We start from the raw sequence: 13,740 nt of genomic DNA on the forward strand, positions 1-13,740 counted from the left end.
ACTTTTGTAAAACATTCAATATGGAAAATATCGGGCTATGTAAATTCAGGGACTTTTATTATAGTGGCTATCCTTATACGTTTATATGATCATGGTTCGGTATATTTTTCAAATAATCATCTAGAGTGCACAACTTCAATTCATGAAAACGTTCAGAACGGTTCAGAAGAGTTGGATTTGCTAGTTCGGAAATGAAAATTGTGGTGTAATTTGTAGTTGATAGGTTACGTTTTCCTAAATAAATGGATATAATTGACAGATATGCAAAGAAATATTTATGGGAATACGTGGTACGTTTTTGAGAATGGAAAGTGTTGTAAAAATACAAAGGTACAGTAAAATATCGTTGTTGTCTGTGCGGTGCATAGCATAGGATATGGTATCGCCATCCAAAATTCAACATCAGGAGCACAAGCAGCCATCAAGAGAAAATAAATTAAACAAACACTCACGTATGTCTAACATATATACAAATTTGTATTTATGTCGAAACAATTGATAATTGAGATTATTGAACTTTTATGAACAATTTCCTTTCGATGTACATACATACGTAATACAACGTGCATTTGCATAAAAAATAAAATAAATTATATTAACATAATATACGTATAGAATAATCTTTCCGCATTGCGCGTAATATACATATGTCTATTAATAAAAAGAACATGTGATATTTCATTTTTAATCAGCATATTCTCTTCTTTTACATGATGTATTATCTTGATATTTTTGTAAAACTGATACAGACTTAAATCTGTTCAAAACTGTATGTTTAAATAGCATTTTAAAATTGTATTCTATCACAGGTATAGGAAAAAAGATAAAAAATTCTTATGACATTTCTGTGACATTTCAGATGTTCGTACAAAGAAGGAATTGAAATCATTGGAAGGAAAGTCATTTTACTTGGATATCAAGAATCATGCTACTACAACTAAAATAGAAGCTAAGATTAAAGATTTGGGAGGAGTAAGTGTTTAGTTATATGTAGATGGCATATATGAATGATGTGTTGTTACTTCATTGCATAGTTTCTTATAGTGTATTTGTAGTAACTCTTTTCTGACATACATATATCCCCACTATGTCTCTCACATTTATTTAGTTTCTAGCTCATATTTGTGACATTTATCTTCTCTTTTGTTTTCCACCGCTTTCTATTATTACTTAGCCTATTAATATTAACTTTGCAAAGATATGATTTGTCACTTTCAGAAAAATTAATTTCTTTCATAATATTTTTTATTTATATTTATTTTAAATTTTTAATTGAAGTTTTAAGGTTGAGATAATAAGAAATAATTTGGAAACATGTTTAATTGTTAACTCTCTGCTTATTGACAAACTGTTTTCCCTTGTACAATAATTAAAAATCGCCGATATATCAAAAAGCAAACTGTATTTCGGATAATTTGAATATGATACAGAAGGATTTTCGTAAAATATTTCTGTTGACAAACAACCGTTAAAAAACCGGGTCGTGTCACGCCATCTTTAGGAAAAGCTGAGAAGTAGAAGCGAAGTGGGGCAGATTCGTCGCTTTCAACTGTTGTGTTGTGGTTTGAAAAAACAAAAAATATGGACGCGAAAATACAGGGAAAAAGGATTTTCAAGTATTCAGCGAGGCTACCGTATTCATTTAGTCAGAGTATTCGTCGGCGGAGAGCGAGCAAGAATGCAAAGCGCCGCCTCCAGGCTCGTCTGCCAAGCTGTTAACGGCGAATGGCCATTTTGTGCGTGACAGTTCTCCCCCGCGAGTAACGATCTTGTCGCGCGTCCCAGCGCTCTTTTCCTTTGCCTCCTTCCTTTCGTTTCACCGCTTGAGATATATCTCGACAAACTTCTCCCTTCAAACCCTGTACTGTGAATCGCATTTTAAATATTTTACAACGCAAAGTTCGAAATATTTGCGAATTCATAAACCGATAAACAGTGTGGTTCGAGGAAGTTGTTTTGTGTGAAGGTTTCATGCGTTTCAAGACCGCTTGACAGTAACTCAACATAAACTCACTGATTATTTTCATTACCATGAATTTCTTTCAAGAAATCCTTTTCAGTTGATTTCCCGATAAAAATTCCTTGAATTATTCCCTTCATTTGATCCCACGTGCTTCGTTATTGTCTTGATTGTGCGATTCGTAACATATTATTAGAACGGTGTGTAACAATGCGGCAACCATTGTTAACTACATGAGGATTTCCAACTACATACGCATGGCTCGCACTTCTGCGAATTCGATTGATAGTAGTGCGCTTAGTTGCGCTTGAGAAGAACACGAAATTGTTTGACGTCAGCATACCGCGATGTAAACGTGTGTATTTGTGCATCCGTCAACGGGTCACTTATCACCGGGCATTCACACATTACGTATCCTTTTGATGCAACTTCCAATTTTTTTCTCGTGAGTTCAATCACTTTAAAGCCGGCAAACTTTTCTTCTTTGTTCTTGCTATTTTCTTCTCCTTATTTCTACCTTTTTCGCTTTTGGTCTCGCTACCTTTCTCAATTTGTTTTGTATTTCATTTTACTTTTGCATTATTCATTGTAATTAATCTATAGTTCTAGCAATCTTATTTAAGTTTTATTTATAATTTTCTAGGTAATAGAATTATTTTTAATACGGAGTGTAGACCTGGTGATTAGTGACAGAGTAGACAAGACTGGTTACATAAATTTTGAAAAACATAAATGGGGTTGTGCCAGTGGAGGCAGCGGGGGACCTCCCTCGCTGAGGAGTTTAGAAACTCCAACCCCCATGCCAACTCCTCCAACATCGTTTTTTAGTCCTGAATGCCCCTTGTCTAATACAACCAATCTACGGGGTCAAACTACCCAAAGATCTGTGAGTACCATGTCAAAGTAAAATTTCACCTTTACTTTTTATACATCTGAATTTTGTGCTTTGTAATCTATGTACTATTTTTTAGAAATCGCGGGTGGAGGCAATGTTGGAGCGTGCTCTGATACAGCCACAACAGTGTTCCGTGGATCCACTCTACAACGCTCAAAATTGGGGAATTCCTATTTGGGCAATTGATAAACTTCAGTCTTGGCTTGACAAAATCTACTCATCTGTTAAAGACACAAATAATTTGAAACAATTAAGACACTCGCATCAACAGAGTTCAACTAAAGATATAAAGGTCAGACACCTCAAGGGTCCTTATCTGAAATTTGAATCCTTTCAGAGGTATGTTATTTAACATAAGATCTCTATAACTATACGTCAAATTATTCTAATATACAATGACATATTGACATAGGGATACTAGACCTGTATTTGTTGAACTACCTGTGTGGCCAACATTGAATTTTCACGGTGATCCAGGCTCTTGTCCTTTCAGTACGAAGAGACGAGAAAAACTGGAAAAATTAGGGAAAGAAGTAAAAGAAAACAGGGAAGGTATCCAGGCTATCAACCAAGAGGAGGTAATGTTTGATACACATATTTATGTTGTATAAAGTTTGATCGTTAAACGCAAAACATTATATTGAATGTGAATAGAAAAAAGAAATGACTCGGCGACCACGAGCAACTGTCCGCACTCGAAGAACAGAACAATTAGCTTCCGGTTATTGTGAAATTTGCCGTATTAGATATAGAGATCTGGCCAAACATGTGCAAAGCGACCAGCATCTTAGCTTTGTTCAAAATGATGATAATTTCTTGTCTTTGGATAAACTGATCAATGCAGGAGCCAATGTAGAAGCGTTTTTAAAACTAAACAGAGGAAAAAATATAGAGTACGTAAAATATATTAATAATTAAATCACTTCTTTAACAATAAGTGTTAAAGTATTGCTTAATATTTTTTTTATAGAAAAGATTGCAATTTGTTTTCCAATGGGGATCGTAATCTTCATAACACAGTATTGCCAGAAGGGAAGGTTAATAGAAATGCAAAAAGTTTAGGGGATTTTGACGTTGGAGACATAAAGATGGTACAACGTAATGGCGCACGTCGGAATCTCAGTTTAAGATTAAACTCCTCTCATAATTTACGTACACGTACAAGACATGAAAGCGGCCATTTATTAAGGTCAAAAGGTAGTCCCTGGCATGAAGCCGATAAAACGGAGAAGTTCTATGACGAATTCGAAGGTTTTACTATCAAAAAGCGAGCGAAAGGGACAATTTGGATCGAAGAAGATGAACCAGGAGACAAATATATAGAAGAACATGAATTAAAAGAATCTAAGCAAAATGAATACAAAATTAAAACATTCTCGGCGGAATTAGAAGAAAAATGTCGTAATGAGAAAAATTGTGAAACATATAACAAACTTAAAGATACTAACAATCAGGACATACAAAGGACAATAAATTGTAATAACGAAGAAAATAGTATTGGAAATGACCCCGAACGAATCAAACAAGAACAAACTCTTACAAAGAGTAAAAATCATGATCAAATTAATGGAAACATAAAAAATGGTTGTAATGAAAATCTTTTAAGTACAAATGATAACAGTCGTATTAAACCTTGTAAAATTTCGCCTGGAAACGAAACTTTAAAAGAATTGACTTGCAAATTACAGTTAGAAAATACTCCATCAAGTGCAAAAAGGTTATCAGAGCACAATGATATCAATACAGGCACAATCTGTAATGGTCATTCTGTAAGGGATGAAGAGAAAATTAATAGAACACTAAATAATACAGAAAAGAACGAAGTAGCAAAAGAAGAGAAATCAAAATGTTGCAAGTCAAATAGAAGAGGTAGTCGGAGCGTCAGAGGACGGCACAGGTTGTCCGTTGAAGAACGTTTGATTGAAGATAATCGTGCGTATTATAAAGTGGAAGTGTTAGGAAGTAAGTTAAGATCGAGTGTATTGTCAAACAATAATTCTCAATGTACAGTTCAAAAGGATGGGGATAGTGAAGAAAAGAAGGAAGTGCCATCTAGTGAGAAACCAGTAGTTGTACGATTTAAACGTGTAAGAAAGTCGGAACTATCATTACTAAGCGATGAAGCGGAGTCTTTTATGTTTAGGGAACTTAAACGAGATGATTCGAGTGAAATAAGCGATGACGAACAGAGTAGCGTATTACCAAGGGATACTGAAAGTGAGTGCAACGATAGCGGCAATTCTATCTGTCCTAGCTCATTCTTAACTTCTAGTTCACCTGTAAAATCGGAAACTACCGAAGACGATTCTCAAGACTCTTTAAGTTTGGGACGAGCTAGAAAAAAAAGACGGACACAAGCAGAAGCGCTGATCAAAGATAATGTTGATTATTACAAATTCGAAACTCCTGGGAGCAGATTAAGGTATCAGGCACCTCTAACTGGTATTAAAGAAAATCAGGAAAAAATAGAAGGTAATATTGTCGAGAAAGGTATAGAAATAGCAAAGGTGTATCCGTCCAAACCCTCACCAGAGGTTGAAAAAATGCAATTTTCTTTTGAAGCCGTACCAAAGTCTGAACCATGGTATCAAACGTATCAGCGGCAAGATGAAGGAGCAGAATTTTGGCACTATTTTAGCGAAGGGGACTCACAAAAGCCATTTCTTTTACCATATGAAATTGAAAATTTTCACGAAATTTTGATAAAAAACCAAAATAGAGCGGAAAATAAAAGAAAAGGTCGCGGACGGAGTATGGGTTGTATTGGACGATCTCCTAGGAAAAGTCCTCGTTGTCATGCTTCCACATTAGCTATTATGTCAACAATTATAAGAAAAAGAGAACAACAGCAACAACAATCTTCGAATTTGTACACGATAGATGAATGCCAATCCATCAGGTCACATACAAATACTCCCAGACCTGATCAGAAAACTGAGTTGAAATCTGATGTGGATGAAGATCTAAAAGAAATGGTAAAAAGTATCGACGAGATGCTTAATAATGCAAACGATAGTTTCGAGTTGATTGAATCGTTCGAGCCAGATACAACACAGATGGAATTGAATTTTTATGAACCAAATATCCCAAGAGGACCACCTCCAAACTTGCTTGAATTATTGGACAGTTGTCACGATATCGTAAACTGTTTAGAAAATTCATCATGCGCAAGTTCCGAGTGTGGTGAGGGAAGTGTCGAGTCACCTTTAAAACGAAGGAAGAAGAGGAAAAATAGAACCGGATGGCCTGGAATTAAAATGAAGAGAAGACTCCAAAGCAAACCTCTGGCAGACATAAACTGTGAAAGGGAAAACCTAGTGCAGAAAAATATAGGGCAAAGCGAGAAGGATTGTAATATGCAGGTCACGAATATGTCTAACAGATTAACGGAAGAAGGTAATATTAAAATAGCTACATCCGTTACGAGTTCCATCACACAAGATGAACAGTCATTAGGCTTCGGCCAGAGGAAGGACGACGGACGTTTATTCGAAGTGTATACCTCAAATATTTCTTCTAATACGCGTCACGACGAAAACGAAAAGAAAGACGTAAGTATAGCGGTTCCTGATAATTCCATGTTACATACAACAAATGCTGAATCCTGCACAGGTTCACTTACATCTGATATATGCAACGAGACTGACAGGAATTTCATATTGAACAAAGACTATGGATTCAGAAAAAATTTGTCGAAGATCGAAGAAATGTCAGAAAATGATCACGGAAACGATGAAAATCACGAGAACGTGTTTCGGAAAGATGTTCATTCTATATCGGAACGTCGCTTTATCTCGAACGCAACCATCAAGAAACGGCAACATGACAACACATCTTCTGAAACTTGCGAATCTCGTGTAGAACTCGAAAATCATGAGATATTGTGTAGAAAGGACGCCGAGACCAAAATTGTTTCCAGGAAACATCATAATACTAACGGATTACCGAGAAAGAGACAACAGAAGACTCATTCTGAAAACTCTGACTCTGAAATTGAACAGCATCATCGCCTCCATCATCATCACCATCACCACCTCCACCATAGTAATGTATATAAAAGGAACAGAGTAACTTCGCGAAAACGGATTTGCGCGAAGAAACGGACGAGAAAAACTGACATATCTTCAGATACAGTGTTCGAAGACGAGAATTGTAAAAAGGATTCCTATTTAAGTATTACATGTAGAAAGCAACAAACTATAAAAGGTACAAAACGACGAGCCGATACCATGTCATCGGAAACACAAGATTCTGAAGTCGATTGTGCATTATCGGGACATGTAAGCCCTACGATTATAACTACTTCAGAACTTGAACAAAGACGTTCGAGTATTGAGTTTCAACCAGTTGTTAGAATGATGAAGATTGACGATCAAGTTGAAATGGACCACAGTATTCTCTCGGTAACGATTGCAAGCAACAGACGGTTAAGAAGTTCCAGTTCTCCGAGATCGAATACTCAACCGCCGAAAAAACGTTTAAAGACCAACCGTGGTCAATTCGGAAGGTGGTTAAAAAGTAGCTGAAATCCTCAATACGACTTTCGTTATAGTTTAAATTTTAAAATCGAGATTCAGTCTTTTATACGATCTCGTTGTTAAAATTTAATCTATATGTTCTACCAACATGTAAATTATGTATAAAATATTTGTGTATGTAGAATAGTATTTAACACTACTGGCGCACCATCGATAGGGTTTTATTAATATTTTCCTTCATGTCCTTTTCCGATTTCTAAAGTTCTATTAAGAACCTTGTACATTGATATTTTGGTGCAGTCTTTGCGTTTTTGAATCAGAAAGTTGGCGTATGTATATATATCTGCGTTTAAAGAAAGTACTTTCTTTTATTTTCTTATTTCGGTATTCGTACAAAAATGTGTACATCTAAAAGAAATTATTTTTATTTGTAAAAGCAGGCTTTAGAATGCGCAGTGCTGTAAACAAGCTTCATTATAGCAAATCATAATTTTCTGTCACAAAACGCATCATTGAGTGTAAGATATAATTCAATATATATGTATGTATATATATATATATGTATATATATGTATATATATATATATATATATATATATATATTGAATTCCTTTGCGAGAGTATATCTAAATATTTTATTTCAAAGAAAAATAATGTAAGCCTTTCGCGATTTCAAAAAAGAGATGACTATTAAAGATATGAATTTTCCATTAAAAATGACAACGAGATTCTACATACTCCTAACCTATCTTGTTTTATATTATACTTCGTTAGTGTATAATATACAAAAATAGTATTGTGTTTGACTTAAATTTTATTAGACAAGATATTATATAACATCTGGAGCAAAAAATTGTTTAAATAATGTATTATATTTTCGATTATTTTAAGTTCTCGCGTTCCATAAACGCATTCTTCAAATCTGCGAGTTTTTTTTTCTTTTGTCTCTTCTTAATGGAATCTTTTTTCATTAATCGTTCCTGTTGACTTTCCAGAGAATCCTGACCATTCACTAAATTATCTAATTTTCTTAACAGTATCTCTCTAGCAATTTTTCTATTTTGTTCTAAACTTCTAGTTTGATGACATTTTATAACTAATCCTGTAGGTTTGTGTTTTAAAATTACTGCATTATTCGTCTTGTTAGTTGCTTGACCGCCAGGTCCAGATCCTCTAACATGTTGTTCTTGTAAATCATTTTCTTCTAGCCTGGGTACTTTTGAATAATCCAAGAAGCGATTGTATGATTTATATCGAATTTGTTTCTGGCTATTTAATAGGTTACCCCAATTGTTCTTGACTTCACAACATAAAAATCCGTACATTTTTTTAACAATCAATGGCGATATATGAGTATCATAAGATTGATTATTATATGCTCTATATAACAGCTTCAGCATTGCTATAAACAATATATAATTATATTTGTCTAATTTCACTATAACGAACTATAGATTTACAATACTCGCTGATTTTGTAGAAGTTTTTGTCCTTTCTGAAAAAAATAACCTTTATGTTAAGTAATGTATATTGTTTTACTTTATTTAAACGCATTTGCAACTGGAAGTTTATAACAAAAATGCATTATATTTTATGATTACTTACTTGCAATTGAAAGTCAATCTCTGTTTGATCAATTAAATGCTTATTTTCTTTAAAATTGTTACGAATTTTGTATCGGAAATATTCTTTGTCTGTATACTTCAAATTGTCACCATAGCGCAATAAATCTTTGTATAATTTTAAAATCGTTTGTCTCATTTTATACTTTTATTTTAATTTTTCTGACGTTCGTTAAACTATTAAATTATTAGATTTTCTGATCATTAAAACTACGAATCGTCCTAACCTCCCAATGTTAGCGTTGCGTATTACTACTAAGGGATAAATCATCCGATAAAGTTTTTTCTAATATTTTAACATATATATGTATAAACACGCCCAAATAATCATAGTTGCAATTTTTCAGTGACAAAAAAAAAATATATGATTAATTCTTTTGATTACATTTAACTTTATCATTAATGTTATTACCATTACTGATTTATTAATAATTTTATTAAAATATTTTGATACCAATTTTATTTTTACAAAGAGATTTAACATAAAAGAATAAATAAATTACACGTTAGTATACAAAGTAATAATTTATTTAAAAAGTTGTATTTTTGAATAAAAAACATTTGAAAAATTATTTGGTTTGTAAATATGATTTCCTATATTAATCCCATATAAACGAACGTTGCGCTGTTATAATTCTTGAAATTCCATTTCAAACAGCTTTTTAATTATATCATTCATTTGTAACTCTTCTGTTATTTCAATTATTAACTCCTCTATCAATTTATCAGATATCCTGTTTAAAAATATTTTTATCATTTAAAATTTGTAAGAAATATATAGGACAGTATACTCACCATGCCACGATATCCCATGGTTTATTTTGTGTATTGCTAGAATACATTGGCCTTGATTGACACAATTTTTTATATTCACATCTGTATGTTAGAAATAGTAATTCAGTTTCTTTTGAAATAGCAAGCTGCACTCCATTTTTGATGTTTGAATCAGTAACCTTTCCGTTATGAATAATCTAGAGATTTTGTTAAAAAACATATATAATTTCTATCTATTCTAATTAGATGCAGTATATTATGTCACATACTTTTAGTGCTGTTTCATAGTCTACTTGACACGAAGCATCACAATGTGTCATTTTAGGAACTTTGCCCATAGAAGATATACAAATTAATTGTACATTTTCATTGTGTCTTTTAATTTCAGATAAGCTGTCGCAATTCATAAAATATTCAATTTTATTGTGCTTAATGAAGATGTATTTTTATTACTGTATTCTATTTACCCATTAAGATTACAATGTGATTGTTCATAACTGGTTTTTGTTAAAGAAGCTTTAGTATCACAATCTTTAGGTGACTGATATTTTTGTAAAAATTCTCTTAATGTTTCCACAGACGTTTCCGAAACAGGTTGCATCTCCAATTCATTTTTCTATAATATAATTCACAATAGCGAATATTAAATAATATATTAATTTTCATTATATATATATGCATATATGTATATATAATATAAAATAAACTGCAATGAGTGTTACCTTTTTTGATACAAGAGCCACTAAGTCGTTTATTACAGGAGCTAGTGCAACCAAATGCTCCTTGGGAATTGTAGTTACTTTTTTAATTAAATCATCCTCCTCGTTAGTAAAATTGTTTGCTTCAATATTTACTCCTTTGCTTTTCATATTTTTCGCCTCTCGCATTTCTGTAGATGTCTTTTTACGTATTGCGACCGATTGTTGTCCACTATTTGTTTCAGGTTTACGTTTAGTTCGAATTTCTATATTACTATCCTATTTTATAAAACCCAATGTTTTGTTAAATCCTCCTTAAGATATTTTATTTTTAATATGTCTTACATTTTCAGAATCTATCGTTAATCCATCCATCACAGTTCGAATGTCATCTTCTTTAGAATTATTTATGTTTTTCATGGAATCAATCTGAACAACGTCCCTCGAAGATGTCGTACGCGTTATAGGACTAGGATATAGTAGTTCTGGTAACGTATAATCCTGAGCATACAGATTTCCGATTTCCTTAGTATTATTCTCATTTTCTTTCTGATAAGTATAGCCTGCAAAATATATACTTAAAGTTATAACATATTTAAAATAATATGTACCAAGTAATATAAAACCTGAAATAATTTTCGTATACTTTTTCTTCTTATATCGTTTCTTCTCTTTAGATTACCCTTAGACATTTTAACATCCATGCTGTACATGCTTAACCGATTAGATAGATTCTTGCGATTGCAACGCCCTTTGTTAGGTAAAAATATTGGTGCAGTAGTGATTACAGATTGTACATTCTTGTGACTTGTGGATCCATATCTACTTTCTAAATTTAACTTTAATTTAGATAAAATAGCATCACATTTATTTTGAAGATTCTTTCCCTGCAGAAGAATACATTTTTAATAAATTGTATAATTTATAAATATTAATAATAAAATTTCCTATTCAAGCATTACCAACGGTATAATTGTAGTATCTCCTGAACAGAAATAGTAAGTAGAAATTTCAACTTTATCACAAATATTTATCAGATTGTAGACAACCTGTAACACATCTTGAAGTTTTGTAGAATGACCCTCAAGAATAGAGTTTGGAATATGTTTATAATAAGCAGTTAGAGCTTGTATTAATAATTGATGAGCAGCAACCAGCTTTTGTTTTATCATATCTTGATGAAATACAATATTCTTATATTGTTTTAATCCTAGTCTGGGAGAGATAGCTCTGATATGTCTTTGAACGCTTGTAACAAGTCTGTTAAGATTGTACAGATAATTTCTTGAAAATCTTATAGAAAATTCTAGTGTTTGCTGTTGTCTTCTTTTCAAATCACTATCACCATCTGGTAAAGGAATTCTGCATAATCTAAATGATATTTCATCTAGTAGTTCAGCAATTTTCTTTTGCATCGATAATAGTTTCTGTATGGTAAATGGATCTGGTTGTATATAAACAATATCATCTTTGTTATTACTTGAATCTGTATCAGAATTATTCTCAAAATGGTTAGTTGCACGAAGAAGTTGGTTTGTATAACATTTTTTCTCTGTGATAGAAGAATCTGACAAAGACTTTTTAGCCTTAGATTTAAAAACTATTTTCTGTCCTTCAGATTCACTACACATATAAATATTGCTGCCCCGAGAAGTTGGAACTGAAACATTAGTTTTACATGTACCCCTATTCTTTGTTAACGTTTTCTCCTTTGAATAATTGTTTCCGATGCTGTTTACCTAACATAGATGAATTAATGAAAATTTGACATAAGTTAGAACAATATAGTGAATTAACACATTATGGTACACATAACATAGATCAAAATAAAAGCTTCAAAACACTTACTTTTGTATAAGTCACTTCATTTTTAACATTAGATTTAGGATTTCGAATTCCTTTACTTCGTTCAGGGAGGGCATCTTCTTCAAGTCTTTTAAGTTCTCTATCTACATTTTGCATATTTTCTTGCAACAGGTCTTTCATATTTTGTATAGAATAGTCAACATCTTTTTTGTCAAACCTCAAACTATTTAACTCCTGTTCTTTAACGAATGAAGCCCATATACGTTCCTCATCCTCTTTGCGTCTGTGTCTCTGTACATTTCTTACTATGTGTTTAAAATGACTTTCAGGTATATACTATAACAAAAGATATTATTTTATATTAATGGTTTTTGCCATTTTAATTATTATATATATTTAAATATGCTTGCATGTTTATATATGTGTATATATATACATATATATATGTTTACATATACAAATACCTTAAAGCTATAATCTTCAGTTACTTCTAAAGAAAGAAAATGTTCTCTATCTTTATTGCTTATTTCATTGGTTGGTCTATTTTCTACCATAAAAGACATTTTTTCTAGGATGAATTAAAATTTTGCAGAAGCGACAATCAAATCTTTTTGTTTACGCGACAGTATGGCAAAAAAATATCTCAAAGGATGTGTGAACTCGAGGAAAATGGGTGTAACCCTATTTGTTTCGAATAGTAATATAGAAGAAAGTTAAAAAATTGTCTTCTATTCGGTTTTTGAACAGGAGTTAAATTAGCATCTTAACCTCGATCTTTTGACAACATACCAAAAATACTTCAGAGTATTCTTTTACATCGAAATTAGGCCTCTATTGAATGTTATATATTATATGTATATATGTACATATATACATATGTATGCATAGATGTTTAAAAACTAAAAACACACGTTTATAAATACACGTCTATTTTAGTTGATATAAATAATTTTTACTTATATTTAAAATGAAACACAATTTAGATTGTAATTTCTCAATGTTCAATTTCTTTAATACATCGGAAAATATTATATCAGTACAAAAATTCTTTTGCTTCGTTAGAAATTACAATCAACTAAGTGCAGAAAATTACAGGAAACTTTACAATACAGATATTTTGACAAATGATTCTTAATATGATTATATATTAAAAATTAAGCAATTTTCTTTTAGTTGGACAAATTTTTAACTCGTGAAGATTTACAGAATACAAATATAAATAAATAAGTTAAAATAGTATTGATAAAAGCTTGGGTGCGGTTAAGGCGTGCTACCATTTGTTAAGTATCATTGGATCAATACTCATGCGCGCAAGGATATAGAAAATACAAGTGTCATGGTTGTGAACGAGTTTTGTCCTGCGTATCTGAATAGTCTACCTGACGATCTATACCTTTGCGCGCTTGCTTTTCAAATTATCCAAGTAATCAGCATTACGATCAACCTTTATTATTCTTCTGTTATATCATTAATACATTGCTATACGTGCTCCCAAGAATTTCAAATC

The 13,740-nt window shown here is 32.1% G+C and overlaps 4 protein-coding genes across 6 annotated transcripts; 1 reads left to right on the forward strand and 3 right to left on the reverse strand.

Moving 5' to 3' along the window:
* Positions 1 to 137: 137 nt before the first annotated feature.
* Positions 138 to 8,253, forward strand: LOC138177833 (DBF4-CDC7 kinase regulatory subunit chiffon). Of its 3 annotated transcripts, XM_069109050.1 has the most exons (8): positions 138 to 452; positions 860 to 972; positions 2,604 to 2,846; positions 2,932 to 3,194; positions 3,268 to 3,433; positions 3,510 to 3,748; positions 3,826 to 6,406; positions 6,468 to 6,659. In XM_069109050.1, exons 1-8 carry the CDS (start codon positions 377 to 379, stop codon positions 6,516 to 6,518), a joined length of 3,732 nt encoding a protein of 1,243 aa, XP_068965151.1. In that variant the 5' UTR covers positions 138 to 376; the 3' UTR covers positions 6,519 to 6,659. The 3 variants fall into 3 exon arrangements, with proteins under 3 accessions (XP_068965151.1, XP_068965148.1, XP_068965149.1); XM_069109047.1 differs by having other exon boundaries at positions 182 to 452; positions 3,826 to 8,253; XM_069109048.1 differs by lacking the exons at positions 138 to 452; positions 860 to 972 and adding an exon at positions 1,775 to 2,405 and having other exon boundaries at positions 3,826 to 8,253.
* Positions 8,130 to 8,733, reverse strand: LOC138177855 (mitochondrial translation release factor in rescue). Its single transcript, XM_069109098.1, has one exon. It carries the CDS (start codon positions 8,731 to 8,733, stop codon positions 8,215 to 8,217), a length of 519 nt encoding a protein of 172 aa, XP_068965199.1. The 3' UTR covers positions 8,130 to 8,214.
* LOC138177857 (mitochondrial ribosome and complex I assembly factor AltMIEF1) lies at positions 8,690 to 9,340 on the reverse strand. Its single transcript, XM_069109100.1, has 2 exons — positions 8,939 to 9,340; positions 8,690 to 8,828 (listed from the first exon to the last, which is right to left on the reverse strand). The coding sequence occupies exons 1-2, from the start codon at positions 9,092 to 9,094 to the stop codon at positions 8,790 to 8,792; spliced, it is 195 nt and encodes a 64-aa protein (XP_068965201.1). The 5' UTR covers positions 9,095 to 9,340; the 3' UTR covers positions 8,690 to 8,789.
* Positions 9,341 to 9,461: 121 nt separating this feature from the next.
* On the reverse strand, positions 9,462 to 13,048 carry LOC138177838 (uncharacterized). The gene is made up of 10 exons (XM_069109062.1): positions 12,698 to 13,048; positions 12,276 to 12,569; positions 11,390 to 12,166; positions 11,074 to 11,314; positions 10,773 to 10,990; positions 10,452 to 10,706; positions 10,197 to 10,345; positions 9,999 to 10,122; positions 9,751 to 9,926; positions 9,462 to 9,689 (listed from the first exon to the last, which is right to left on the reverse strand). Exons 1-10 carry the CDS (start codon positions 12,794 to 12,796, stop codon positions 9,584 to 9,586), a joined length of 2,439 nt encoding a protein of 812 aa, XP_068965163.1. The 5' UTR covers positions 12,797 to 13,048; the 3' UTR covers positions 9,462 to 9,583.
* Between the last annotated feature and the right edge of the window lie 692 nt (positions 13,049 to 13,740).

Source organism: Bombus flavifrons, chromosome 3, assembly GCF_040668555.2.
Source record: "Bombus flavifrons isolate JBK064 chromosome 3, iyBomFlav1_principal, whole genome shotgun sequence".
Classification (NCBI taxonomy): Eukaryota; Metazoa; Arthropoda; class Insecta; order Hymenoptera; family Apidae; genus Bombus; species Bombus flavifrons.